The 14,559-nt window shown below is 28.1% G+C and overlaps 1 protein-coding gene across 10 annotated transcripts in view; it reads right to left on the bottom strand.

Annotated features, from left to right (window-relative positions):
* LOC129907830 (CUGBP Elav-like family member 2) overlaps window positions 1–14,559 on the bottom strand; it is a 473,931-nt gene that overhangs the window by 47,730 nt on the left and 411,642 nt on the right. For 7 of the 10 annotated variants that reach the window (XM_055984222.1, XM_055984216.1, XM_055984215.1 and 4 more), the window contains 2 exons: window positions 14,335–14,493; window positions 8,387–8,413 (listed from right to left, as the gene is read on the bottom strand). In XM_055984222.1, coding sequence (XP_055840197.1) covers window positions 8,387–8,413; window positions 14,335–14,493 — 186 coding nt within the window. The remainder of the gene's footprint in view (window positions 1–8,386; window positions 8,414–14,334; window positions 14,494–14,559) is intronic. The other 3 variants (XM_055984218.1, XM_055984220.1, XM_055984223.1) reach the window with 1 other exon arrangement.

The raw sequence follows: 14,559 nt of genomic DNA, 5'->3' as shown, positions 1-14,559 counted from the left end.
GGGGTGGTTGTCAAAAATCATGTTTTTTTACGATTTCTGTCAAAATTAGACGTCCTATCGAAAAAAGTCAAATGCAAAAGTTTTAGGTAGTATAAATGTCTACAACTTTTACTCAAACAATTTTTTTCTATAACCTCAAAAATATTGAAAAAATTGCAAAAATACGATTTTTTTATTTTTTATTTTTATCTTTACAAAAATAGTTGGATTCTAACAAAACTTGATTAAAAATTACTTTGTTATGTTTTCTATCTACCTACTTAAAATGTTTTTTGAGCAAAAAGTTAATTTTTGGATTTTTGAAGAATTTAATTTGAAAAAATAGCCTATTTTTCAATCAAAAAAGTTAGATACCTACCGAAAAAATTTTTGATTTTTGAAAAGTTTGGAATGCAATTATTTAGCTTAAAACCGTTTTTTAAAGATTGTGTGGAAAAACTATACTTTTGTTTTAGAAAATATTGAGAAAAATTGAAAAAAACAGAAAAACGATTTTTAAGATTGATTTTTCCGTAAATGACAGTAATATTGGCGAGAAATAATTTTCCATAGAAACCAAATTATACTTTTCTAATGGTCATTGATCTTTTTAATTTGAATCAAGCACTAGAATAGCTCTAACGTGCAAAGTTTTTGAGATATTTAATTTTGAACGTCCCAAATACTATTTTTCTGATTTTTGACATGGTAATATGTCAAAAACGTGATGTGATAGAATTTTTCTGACTTCAGATTCGAGCTCAGCGCACAAAAAAAACCATTAGAAAAATATACTTTGATTTCTATAAAAAAAAACTTTTTGACTAGTGAAATCGAACAGGGCAGAAGAAATTGAAGGGCAGAAAAAAACAAATCTTGATTTTTAAGAGGTTGGTAATATAAAAAAAGATTATTTTCTAATAATATTTGAGCTCAGTTTACGAAAAAAAGTTATGGAATTTTTTAGAATTACCATGGTTAGCTGAGAAAGGCTTATAAAGTACTATTCGTGTACTGAAACAGAAATCACCTCACACACCATTTTATGCTGTTACTTTTGAAAAAGAGTTTGAATAGATACTAAGCAAGTAGCTTTTCTAGGTGTTCATATGACAAACCAAACAAAATCAATGATTTTCAAACTTGAAAAAAATTTGTATTTTGTGGTTTTTAAGGTGAAATAAAACAAACCAAATTTTTTTATTGACATTTATTCCTTTGATAGTCTAACTGACGAAAATTAGGGCTAAGTTAAATAAATTTAATAAAAAAGGTCACTGGGGTGTATGAGTACCTTTTTTTTTTTTTTTGAGGCGAATAAAAAATAATGGTTCTATAATTTATAAAATATGGGTAGGATAGTGAAAATAAAAGGTGGGCTATCCTGGGCTAACCTTCTACAAAAAAAAACACGGTTTTTTTCAAGGAAAACAAAAACCATAATTATTTTGGTTTCTAATATGAAAAAAAGTTTTTTATTGTATCTTTTGAAAAATAGTGGAATAAAGAAAAAATGTTGGGCTATCCTGAGCTAACCTTGGGCAATCGAACCAAGCAGGTTTGAAAAGAAATTAGCATTTGGGAGTGCCAACTTCACATGGCTTTTGACTTTTGAGATAGATTTTACGAAACACAAAAAAATTAGGTATTTGAATTTAATACTTTGAATGTAGGTACTCGTAAATATTATGTAGGTACCTATGTATGATATTTTTTAAACTCATGCAAGACTTATCTATCTACTGAAATTTAATATTTTTGTATTAAAAACCAAGGACGTTCTGTTAAATTTTAAAGTTCATTATAATTATATTTCTTTTTCTTTTATTATTTTAGATACACTTCTTCAAAATGAAACAAAACATTTCTGGTATGAAAGCGTATTCAAATGTATATTGTTTAAAGCTATTTTTAACTTGTTTTGGGCTTAAAAAGTATCAAAATTTTTAGATTATTGAATAATATATATTTTAAAGTAGATATATTTTAAAGCTAGTTTTTAAGATAATACTCTTATTGGAGAAAACACGAAATTTAAATAGCACATGTTTGTATATCAGCAAATATCATAACAGTTTTCGAACTTAAAAAAATATTATCTTAAGAACCTCAATTTTTGGAACAATTGCAATGGTTACAACAGTTTTTAAAACTCGAGCACAAAAACCTGGTGGCAAGAATTATTTGGTTTTTGGCTACTAACTTTCGAAATATTGAACTCAGAGGTCCAAAGATTTGCAACATCGTTACAAACAACTTCCAAAACAACAATTTTTTTTTTCAAATTTTTAATTTCATTTTTGTTTTTTTTTAAACGTTGGAACAATCCGGAAAAACAGGGAACAACTTTCAAAGATAAAAATTATTTCACATACACTCAATGTTTGGAGATCCAAGTCTTTTAGGTCCATTTTCTTCACTCGGAGTTGAACATAACTTGAGAATTTTTAATATAAAAATTCTCAAGTTTTTTTGAGAGTTTTTAATATAAAAATTCTTAAGTTTTGTTCAACTCCGAGTGAAGAAAATGGACCTTAGTCTATTGTTATTTTTCCAAAAATGAATCTTAACTTTCTAATTTAAATTTGTTCTCATGCCAAACTCTTGAAAAAATGTGTTTATTTTTCTTAAACCTACTGTAGGTACCTATATCATTTTTTTTGTATAGTTTTATTTAGCTTTAAAATAGTTTTGACTAAATAACTGTCTTTCAAAAAAGTATGAACGAACTACAAATACGGGTTAATGAAATAGCTAAAAATAATGAAAATAAATTTTTATTCATATGTTGAACATTTCAACAGAGAAAAGCCCTATTCATCCCAACTAGCAGTTTAACTCCTTTTATCATCACAAATTTCTTATCATTTCTAAGCGCACTTAAGTAAAATCCGAATATTAAATTTTTAATGAAAAATTGTTGAATATTAATTTTTTTAGTCCTTTTTGATCCCTACAAGCAACAACATCGGTCTTTACCCATTAAATTCATTAAGCCTTCCAAAACAAATAAAAGCTATTCTACTATTCAGTGTCAATTTAATTACAAGTCCTATTTGTACTTCAATAATTCCACATCTTCTATTCATTTTGCCATCATCAACTTTTATAGCTGTAAATAACAAATCTATGCGCCCTCAATTTAATCAAAAAAAAAAAAGAAAAAAAATCCAAGCCAAATCAACTTGTTCAGCTGATCCTATACAGTTCCATTCTGATCTAACAAATCGAAAAGCACAGAAAAAAAGTAAAAAAGAAAAAAACCTTAAGAAAATAATAAAAACTGACCGGCTGACGAAAAGGATTTAAACTAAAATGAATTTTCATTTATCCTTTGTGTAAACTTTGTATTCAAATTTTCAGCCTCTCTACACTTCATCTTCATCTCTTAATCTATCTCTTTCTTCTTCCCTCCCTCTCTCTACACAATATATCTACTGAATGATGAAGGATTCACTTATTTTCCATTGAAATTTTTGTGTAAAGCATCTAAAAAGGGAGAAAGAGGCTCAACATCATGGGGTCCAGACAGAATAATGTATAGAAGAAGTTCCTCCTCTTAGTTGGACATTCAACAAAACTATAGTCATATTGACTTGGGGCTATGTTGTATTCACTATGTGCTATGGCTGTTATAAGAGGATAAATTTGCTTGGGAAATCCTTTCCATGTCCGACCATTACATCATTTCATATAAATCTTAATCAAAGTTAGTTTTGAACTTTCGACTTTTCTGTGCCTGTGTTCCGATGTAGTTCAATTCTCTATATTATACAGATACACACATTAAATGTGAAAAGTTAGTTCAAGAGGAGTTCTACAGTTGGGCGCCATTTAACATATAACAATAACAACACAAAAAAAAAAAAAAATCATATTGAAAAGCAAGGATTACAAATATCTGTGTTGTCGGATTTTGATAGTAAAGTATATATCCTTCAGTTCAGTCAACTTAATTGGTTTCAATTCAATTGAGGGTTTTTCAAAAGTTCTTGATCTAAATTTTTTGATTTTAGGTATTCTCTGTATTACTTACAAACATTTTTGACTTATTGAAAACTAAAAATTAAAATCCAATTGGATTAAGATGAATGCTATGTTATGTAAGCTTTCACAGGCTTTCAGATTTATGTTTTATACTGATTTTAGATTCTGAAAAATAATTTTGTTACGAAGGACTTTTAGCTTTCAGAGTAAAATCTTATATTCCTTTAATCAGATTTTTCAAAATACCAGAGTAAAAGTTATAATCCACTGTACAAACTAGATTTTCCCGCCAAAAGTGACAAAAATTAATTAATTTCAAGGACTCTAACATAGACTCGTAAATCATATTTGCTTGTAACATGTGTACATGTATAAAACTTTTAAATCGGATGTGATGAGTTTTTATATGTTCGTGATGTATAAAAATATTCAGGATGAGAGTGAATACCTACCTACTCTGTGTAACTTCTAAATTTTGTTCAGAGGATTTTTGATTTAGTTATGAAAATAAACATTAAGAAATTATTATTTTTTTTTGGAAAACTTGTTAGTCAAATTTGTTGTTTGTTCTTATTAATGAAAAGCTACATTTTGGTCCTGTAGAAAAATTCAGTTATGGTGCTTTAAAGAGATGGTTTATTAAAATCAAATTGAAAAAAGCCGATATTCTAGGAAACAATAATTATTCTAAAAATACTTGGTACAAAATGCGGATTGTCTGGTAACTTTTCTTTGTAAGCTATTTCGGGGATTTATAGAATTATATTGTCTTCATTGAAAAAGTTTTAATCTTGATTTTGATTTTAAATATAAAAAACCATTTCTTATAAAAATCAAAGAAGAACGAAAAAAACCGCATTACACCCACATCCTTCAAGATTGTGTTAAAATTAAGCTTCTTATACGATAGCTTCTGTATAGAAGCTAAGAAACATTTATCCAACAAAAAGCAAATAGCCTTTTAAAATTTTTAATCTCACTGAAAATACTACTAAAGCCAAAGCTTTTTATTTCATATATCCATAGTATAGCTATATAAATTGCATACATGTATTCATTCAAGGATATTGTAAGGATATGTACTTTGGCATCATATCCAGCAACAAGATTACAGAAAAAAAAAACCTCATCAACGAATGCAATGTTGTTGTTGAAGAGTGTTTGTGTATGGGCTATGGAGGGATTGTTTGTGTTTTATCTCTTAGCCTTTTCTTCGAAAAGGATATCATGATGACCATGCACATTTAATGGAGAGTAATTACGAATGTATACTCTTCTTCCCACGCTAATAGCTATTTTATTAGAAGAAAACCCAAACCAACAACATTACATCTACACCAAACCACAAGCTACAAATACCAAACAAGAAAAATAACAACAACAAAAAAAAAACCATATACAAAGATAAACATATTATTTTTTCGTTAAAACCATGCCAGAGCATCATTACTCTTTTAGTTTTTTTTGTTGTTGTTGTTGTTGTTGTTATAAAAATGTCTGTAAATTTTTTGAAGAAAAAAAAAAAACTGTTTAAAATGAAAAAGCAATCAGAAAACAAACACAATCAACCGGAAATGAATCATTTTAAAGTTTTTTATTCAGTTTTTGAAGAACCGTTTTTAACTTTGAAGTTGAAGAAGTTATAGTTCTTGTATTTTGAGTGGCAGAAAATAAAAATCACTGTAGCCAAACAAGAAAGGTTCCTAAATCTTGAAGTGATGGTAAAAAAAGAACTGTCTTTAAAATCATTGTCCAAGAACTAATATGAAGATGATTTTTAAAAAATGTTGATGTCATTTTTACAGACTTTTTATGGATATAATTTTGTAAGTCAGAATTTAAATGACAATTTGGGATATCGATAAATTAGTTTAACTAGTGAATAACAATTCAAATTTTCATGAAATGATAAGTTCTCGAAATTTTCGGAAAACAAAAACTTTACTACTTATTTACTTTTATCGGCAGTGTTTTTTTGAAATTGATTTTAGGTTGGAAGCACACGTTAGCAGAAAAATTGAGTATAATTATCCAAAACTTTCAAAGGAAAAAAAAACATTATGTCTGTAATTTTTAAACCGAATCGAATAATTTGTCAATTATTTCAGCAAATAAATGCTATATTTCCTTTATCCGAATTTTTAAGTCGTTTTCAAGAAAATTGCAATACACAATCTTTAATGTGGGAGGTATTCGTTCTAAAAGATATACACACAATTAACGTTGAAAGTTACTAAAAAATTAATCTGTACAAAATTTTTGGCGTTTGGGCCTGGTTCAGTGTAGGTTAGGTATAGATGGACGTACTGGCGAACTTTATTTTTTTTTATTCGGAATTTCTCATAAACGTCTTATAATTTCAATCAAAATTTGTATATAGAAGCGTTAAAGTTTTTGTTATACTGTTTTTTTTTTTTTAATCAAAAAAACAAAATTTTGGATTTACCTAAAAAAAAATATTTCAAATTTTTGGTTAAAAAATCAATTTTTCTTGAAAACGAATAGATGAATTTTTTTTAGAAATTAAATATGAAATATGTGTTGAATAACATTTCCTTAACACTGCCATATCAAATATTTTTTGAAAATTTTTATATATTAATTTTTTTAAACGTCTTCAATGATTTTCAAATTTTTTTTTAGAACTTAAGAAAAGTTCTTTCAACTGAGCCAAAAAATGTCTTCTATTAACAAAATTACTAATTTAAGTGTTTCAGGGCTTGTAATTTTGAGAAATTTTAAATAAACCAGTTCAACATCTTAAAAAAGAGATAAGTTTGACTGTTATTTATTTCAAAAGTTTTATTAAAAATGTTTATTTTAACAGGAATTAAAAGAGATAAAAAACGTTCCCAGAGGTCTTCAAATAAGCTTTTTGACATTTCTATTAAGTATACCTATTGCAAAGTGACTTAAAAGGGAACGGGTCGTTATTCTGTATTCCAAAATTCTGTATGACCAAAATTCTGTGTCTGATGAAAAAATTCTGTATGAACATAATTCTGTATTCCATTATTCTGCTTTTCTATTATTCTGTATTTCAAAATTTTGTAAATCCAAAATTCTGTTTTTCAAAATTCTGCAAATCCATTATTCTGCTTTTAAAAATTCTGTAGTTCTAAATCTCTACATTAAAACATGTCCCGCAAGTAAGCAGAGCAAGTACCCCAAAATTATATCAAGTGCTCCCCTACTTTTGGAAAAACTTAATGTTCTGCTAACTCGATTTAAAGTTAGCAGAGCAATTACCAGAAAATGCCTTAAACTGTTAGTAAAAAATTCGGGTTTGGATTAATATTTAGGTACCAAACAAAAATTAAAAAAAAATTTTTTTTACAATAATTTTTTTTCTGTGATCTTCGAAAAAAAATTTTGTTTTTTTTTAATATCTTGAATAATTAAGTGCTTTGAGTTAAATACCCAATTTTCGAAAAAAATTTCCGAGATTTTTCATTAAAAAAAAAATATTTTCATTTTCCATATTTTTTTGTAAGTTAGTTCTGTGCAGAGTTCTGCATTTAACTGAGATAATTAATGAAATTTTGTTGAGCATGACCTGACCGGATCTGTTTAGAACTCTACGGCTTTCAAAGTGCGTAAATAAGTATTCAATGAACTTTTGACACTGAATTTTTTTTTATGAAAAAATATATTTTTTACATTGAAAAAGAACAATAAAGAAGTGATCATTTTAAGAATGACTATGTATTTATTCCGTGGAAAAATTTGTTTTATTACCTAACGCCATCAATCCTTTGGAAGTTTTGTATATTTACAACGTAAACTCAAATCATTAATTTTAATTTCCCTAAGCATAACTAACCTGGAAATAGGATTTTGAAAACCATTCTTGATTTTTAATAAATTTTCCAATCAAAATTTAAATATCGAAAAGTGACAACTGCCCATGTAAAATGACTGCATAATAAATCCCTAGAATTTTTTATTTTGTAAAAAAGCCACTTAGTGGCTTAAAAATAAACAATATTCAATTTGTTTTAACTCAAGAACGTTTAAGCCCATTTCGTCACTAGAATTACAATATGAAGTGAACCACTTTTATAAAATCAACACATTCGCGTCAAGAACAATTTTTTATCCATATCAAAACGCATCAAACATCACAAATGTATTAAAAAAAAAAAAAAAAAAAAATAACATGTTCAATGCGCTTAATACACAAAATGTGCAATACAACCCATTTTTATATCATAAAACGAAAAATTCCACAAAAAAAAAAAAAAAAACGAAAAAACAAGATAACCAAGCTAAAAAAATATATAAATATGCATTCACAACGGAAACGGATATAGATAAAAACTAAACAAAATATTGAATAGGCTTTACGAAAAAACTATAAAAAAAAAAACTAAACTAAACAAGAAGTTATACAAGTATACGAGTTGGTATATTCTCTCACCTGAGTTGGCGGTTTTTCCTAATAGACCTGCATACACAAAATGAGGCAAACAATATAGAGAAATAGAGATATATATTTTTGATTAATATTTAAGATATCAGTAAAAGCATAGTGTTTGTGTGTATGTATTTGTGTGGTATTTTTTTTTATTATTTTTTAATTGGGGCTTAAAATGGGACCAAAGGTGATTGGATATAGAATAGCGCACTCAACTATTAGTGCTCTTCTAACTAAATGGTCAAATGCACGTGAAAGAAAAATCAATGAAAATTATTTTAACTAAAACTTTATACAAAAAAAAAAATAAAATACAGACATAAAAACACACACACACACATAAACACAAGAGGATATAAAAGTCAAAACACACAGTGGAAATAATGGCTTATCATTCCCCAAACCAAAAGACCAGATGCCATATAGCTATATAAAATCATCCCCTTTACGTTCAAATAGACCTAAACAGGACAATCATAGAGCACTGGTTGACTATACGGAACAGACTTTTAGGGCCGAAAAAGAGATAAGGTTCAGAGGAAGGGTGAGAGATTTTATCGTATATTGGGGTTGGTTGTTGTATATTCGACAACGACTGCGGCAGCCGACCGACCGGCCGAGGGTAGTTGATTGTGTTCTATAAATGGGGGTTAGTCAAGGACTCCATCAGGTAGAAAAAGAGAAGACGTATGCACTTTAATAATGAACTGAGTGTCTACTTTGTCAGTGGTTGATTGAAAATTGTTTTCAGCTGTTTTTCTTTTCATTGTATCTAACTGTTGTATAGCTACGTAATAGAGGGGTGGCACACACAAATTTGTTACTCTTCGGGGGGTAGATAGTGGATAGATAGATATAGTCAAGTGCGACAGGGAAAAGTCGACTCCAATAATAATATTTAAAATAGAAAACAAAACTTAAGGGTAGATAAATTGAAAGATATCTATTTTTATAGTAACGTAACGTTGCGTTAGTATACTTTCTTCATTACAAACATTTATGTAGGATAAAATTAAATTCACATTATTCTGGGTCACTTCAGCAGCTGTAGTGCAAGCTGCTTTCCCCAAAAGGGGTTTATATGGGAAGAGGGAAGAAAAACAAAATCAAAACTTACGATTAAAATCGATGACACACAAATTGACAAGGAATAAGAAATCCTTTGTTGTTTTTATTTTTATTTATTTTAAGAACGAACAAAATTTGGGGGACAGGAAAACTCATTAGTGAATGAAAAAGAAGGTTTTTTTTTTTCTGAGAAGAAAAGTCACACTCGTATACATGTTCGACATCAAATTAGCTTTTATATGGATTAAATTGGGGTGGATTGTAAAATTCCCCCCTTTTCTTTCTTATCTTTGTGTTTTTTTTTTATAAGGTTGACATACAATAAAGCGGGGAATTTTATGAGAATGAACTCCGTAGATAACAATTGGGGACAATGTTGATGATAGCAGAAAATGTAATTTCTTAAGTTTATTGGATTCAACAACAGGATAATAATTTTGTGTACGAAATCATTAATGGATTAATTTTGAGTAGAGAGATAAATTTTATACTGTGGAGCGACAGCAGACGGTATAGTGTTGATTCTGATGACAGAAAAATGATTTGACTTTCCTGAACCTAAATTTGGTTTCAGAAAAATTCTAGCACACACCATTTTTTTTTTTTAATGATTTTTGAAAAATGATTGTAGAAAATAACCCTTTTAGATTCGGTTGACCTTCTTATAAAAAAATAAAATTATTATTCGTATTGACCTCAAATTTGGAGGACTTATTTCTAATAACATGATTTTTGACATCAAATTTGCACACATTTCAAGATATTAATTTAAGTAATGCAGTTTTTAGTAAATCCCACATGAACATTGAACATTAATGTAAAATATCAACGCCCGTTATACCTACTTAAAAAGTAAAATATGTAAAGAAAAGTATAATAAAATACATTAAAACAAATTTACACGTGTTTTGTAATTTTATATACTATTTTTCTATTCTAAAAATATCTCATTTGTGATAAACCATACCATAAACTGCCTTGCCAGATTTTTTTCTCCTGGGAACAAAAGTATACTTTTCTTATGGTTTTTTCTGTGCTGAGTTCGAATCCGATGTCAAAAAAATTCTATCATGTCAGGATTTTGAGATATGTATAATAGGGTGTGTCAAAATGCTAAAGTATGGAATTTTCAAATGTAAAAACTTTTAAAAGTTGCATTACTTATCAAAAATAAATCCTGCGTTAACAATTTTCATTTTAATTAATATCTTTGGCTCGCTTAAAATATAGGAAGAAATCGAAGAAATTTGAATTTTTAGAAATTTTTTAAATAGGTATATGTTTTTTTTTTAACTGCGCCGTTTGAATACAAAAACAAATATATTAAATATATATCTTTATAAGAAAAAACTTTTAAGCTTATATTTGTTGGAATTGAACACTTAGTAAAGAAGCTGAGAAATAATATGCGAAGAAAAAAAAAATCATTTTTTCATATAAAATCGTTTTTTTCCTAACAACTTCTAGGCTATTGATTATGTAGTTAAGAAAGGAACTAAGACGTTCACGGGTTTTTATTGCAGGAATCGTTCAATGGGTTATAAAAGAAAACAAGCAAAATTTTGATATATTGTATATACAACTTTTTGTAGAGAACTAAATTTTCAATTGGAATAATGTTTTTTAAAAATTGAAAAAAAAAATATCCATACCAAAATAGTCGAAACAAACATAAAAAAAATATCAAAAAAATCGATTTTTTGAGTTTTTTTGCTTTTTTAGTTGTTAATTTTGTTTGGGTTGAGATAGACATAAACATTGCTCCAAAGAAAAAAAGAAGATTAAATTTCCTTCAAAATGCTGTACCCACTAAATTTTTTCATTGAAAATTGACCGAAGTATGGCCATTTTAATCTATCTTTTTTTTCGCATTTTTAGTTTTACTCAGTAAAACAGAAACATTTTAGGGGAAAGTATGATTACTTAAGCACCAAGAACTGATAATGAGATTTTGTAGAGGGGTTAAATAAAATCATTTTTACTATGGGAGGGAGGGTCAATGTCCCCCCGTTTTGGAGGGAGGGGCAATTTTCTAAAAAAAATACTTAAAATTAAAGAAAATTATTAAAAAACAACGGCAACACTTACAGTTTTGATTGATACTTTTTTCAAAAGCTAGAATTATAAACTTAATATTAATTTTAAAATGAAGTTATTTTAATCAATTCCTTTTGAAATACCCGATTTCAGAGTCAAAACTTGTAAAAAAAATGTTTAAAAAGCACATTGAGTACAATTTTCACAAAGACTGTGGACATTAATACGACCAAGTAAACTGCCTCAATTGATTTCTTATCAAATCATGAAAATCATAATGTTCCTATGCCTTCTACTTTTTGAGAAAATTGAAAAATAGGCAAAATACTTTCTTTATCGGAATCACTCGTTTATTTCAAAAAGAATTGATTAAAATAACTTCATTTTAAAATTAATATTAAGTTTATAATTCTAGCTTTTGAAAAAAGTATCAATCAAAACTGTAAGTGTTGCCGTTGTTTTTTAATAATTTTTCTTTAATTTTAAGTATTTTTTTTAGAAAATTGCCCCTCCCTCCAAAACGGGGGGACATTGACCCTCCCTCCCATAGTAAAAATGATTTTATTTAACCCCTCTACAAAATCTCATTATCAGTTCTTGGTGCTTAAGTAATCATACTTTCCCCTAAAATGTTTCTGTTTTACTGAGTAAAACTAAAAATGCGAAAAAAAAGATAGATTAAAATGGCCATACTTCGGTCAATTTTCAATGAAAAAATTTAGTGGGTACAGCATTTTGAAGGAAATTTAATCTTCTTTTTTTCTTTGGAGCAATGTTTATGTCTATCTCAACCCAAAAAAAATTAACAACTAAAAAAGCAAAAAAACTCAAAAAATCGATTTTTTTGTTATTTTTTTTATGATTGTTTCGACTATTTTGGTATGGAAATTTTGGTAGCGGGTCATAATTCTGCTTGTCAAAATTCTGTACGACAAAATTCTGTGGGGTCAAAATACTGTAATACCATAATTCTGTACGCCATTATACTGTAAATACAAAATTCTGTACGTCAAAATACTGTATGAACAAAATACTGACATGCAAAATTCTGTTTTGTAAAATTCTGTACGGCAAAATACTGTATATCAAAATTCTGTAAAAATGCTGTAAAAAAATATCGTTTTGATAATGTAAAAAAGTGCGCGCGCACTTTGGCCAATTCTGACGGATTCGAAATCAGCATACAAAAATCCTTTAGAAAAGTATAGTTTTATTAAAAGGAGGACCAGTTCTATCTTTCCCAAAAACGGCTTTAACGATTTTGATTAAAAAATATTTATAATGTGTTAAATAAGGTACTTTTTAAATAAAAAAAAATATATTTTTGGGTTGTTATTAACGGTACTTGTCAAAGAACGGTTTTCTTGATGTGTGACTTTTTTGTATACGACACAACCGATTTCAAGTTTTAAGTAGCCTTTTAGTAGCTCTAATTGTTAAGCATTTAGGAAACTAAAAAATTGTTTTAACTATGCCATACAACTTGCAAAGAAAATGTTATAAGTTATAACAGATAATTTCTTTCTCTATTTTTTGCCTTATAGGATATCCAGAAGCTGGGGTACCTATTGGCAAAAAAACTATTTTTGTTTTGTGTGCCCTTGTCCCAATTTCACTTGTCTAAAATTTGTTCTATTCTTCAAAATTGGTGGCCTTCCAAGAAAGAAACACAACAGACCGAAAGTTAAGTCGTGTTGTACTGCTAGTGTTAAGCTTCTACGGTGATGCGCACAGGAAGCCAACTTAATAGTCGGTTAGGTAGGAAATACTACCTAATTGTGTAGAAAAACAAACTTTTTTTCGGTCATTCAAGTTTTTTGATCGGCAAATACTTAATCGTATTCACACATTTTATATTGATTAAGAGACAGACTAAACTGTCAACCGATAAAAAGTTAAAAGTGTCCAGGGTCTCTAATTCTTGAAAAGAAAAATATAAGTTCAGTACCTTTCTACAGTTCACAAAAAAAGTAGGTTGCAGTCTTCAATTTTGTACCATGACTTTGAAAAAATTCAAAAAATTATGTAAATCACATTGTTAATAGCGTTAAGTACGAATAAGGTATGTTATTTCTGAAAACTTAGATCACCAATTTTAAGACATTGCCATTTAAAACACACATCAAATTGTTAATGATAAAAGAAATTGAGGCTCTCTATTTATTGCATTCCGCTTTTTTCTTAAGAGAAAATTTTTACTCTGATTTCAAAAAATCCATACCTTCGCAGAATATTTAAATTTAATCAAATGAGGAAACCCAACAAAATTCTAGTTTTTATTCGTGAACCCAAACCTTCTCCAATTTAAAATTATAATTAAAAAAATAAAATTTTTATTAACTGAATAAAAAATATATCAAAACTATTCCCCTTGTTGAGTAATTAAGGTTTTATATTCTTGTATAGATGTTCATGATTTTACTCTTATTTATTTAATATGATTACAGTGCGTATCATTATTATTTAGAAACCAAAAAATGCATACCCATATCCATTTTAATAACTACGATGCACGAAAGACTCTTGATTGCAGTTAGCAATTTAAAAGTTTGCTCTCCCTGTTAACCTAGATATCTTTTTATATTCACCATAGCTCCATCCAATTTAGTTACACAATTTTTTTTCCTAAATTGAAATACTATCCAATAGATTTTGTTAGACTTGTGTGCCACCCTCTATGTCTATAGGGTTTTTTATTTCTAAATTGGAACAAATTCACTCAAACAAAAAAATTTATGAAACAAAAATTGCTTTTCATCCACACTCACACATTAATAACGAAAAAATGAAAATTCAACAAAAAAAGGATATAGAAAAAAAAAAACAAAAAAAATAATGACACTTACATAAGAGGGCAGCTGCATTTGTGAGTTGCGCGCTTCCAGGTTGTGCGGCACTAGCGGTCAACGATGGTTGGGTCATAGCTGCAATAGCAGCCAAATTTTGTACATTGAAAGCAGCTGCAGCCGCCGATGCATCAGCTCCTCCCGTTTGTGCGCTTAAACCTGTGCCACAGACAAGACAAGAAATACAAAAATTAAATAAAAAATATAGAAGATAGAACCGGGACA

Source organism: Episyrphus balteatus, chromosome 1 (assembly GCF_945859705.1).
Source record: "Episyrphus balteatus chromosome 1, idEpiBalt1.1, whole genome shotgun sequence".
In the NCBI taxonomy this organism is placed as follows: Eukaryota; Metazoa; Arthropoda; class Insecta; order Diptera; family Syrphidae; genus Episyrphus; species Episyrphus balteatus.
The sequence above is the reverse complement of the archived record's forward strand: the minus strand, read 5'-3'. Positions and strand labels throughout refer to the sequence as shown.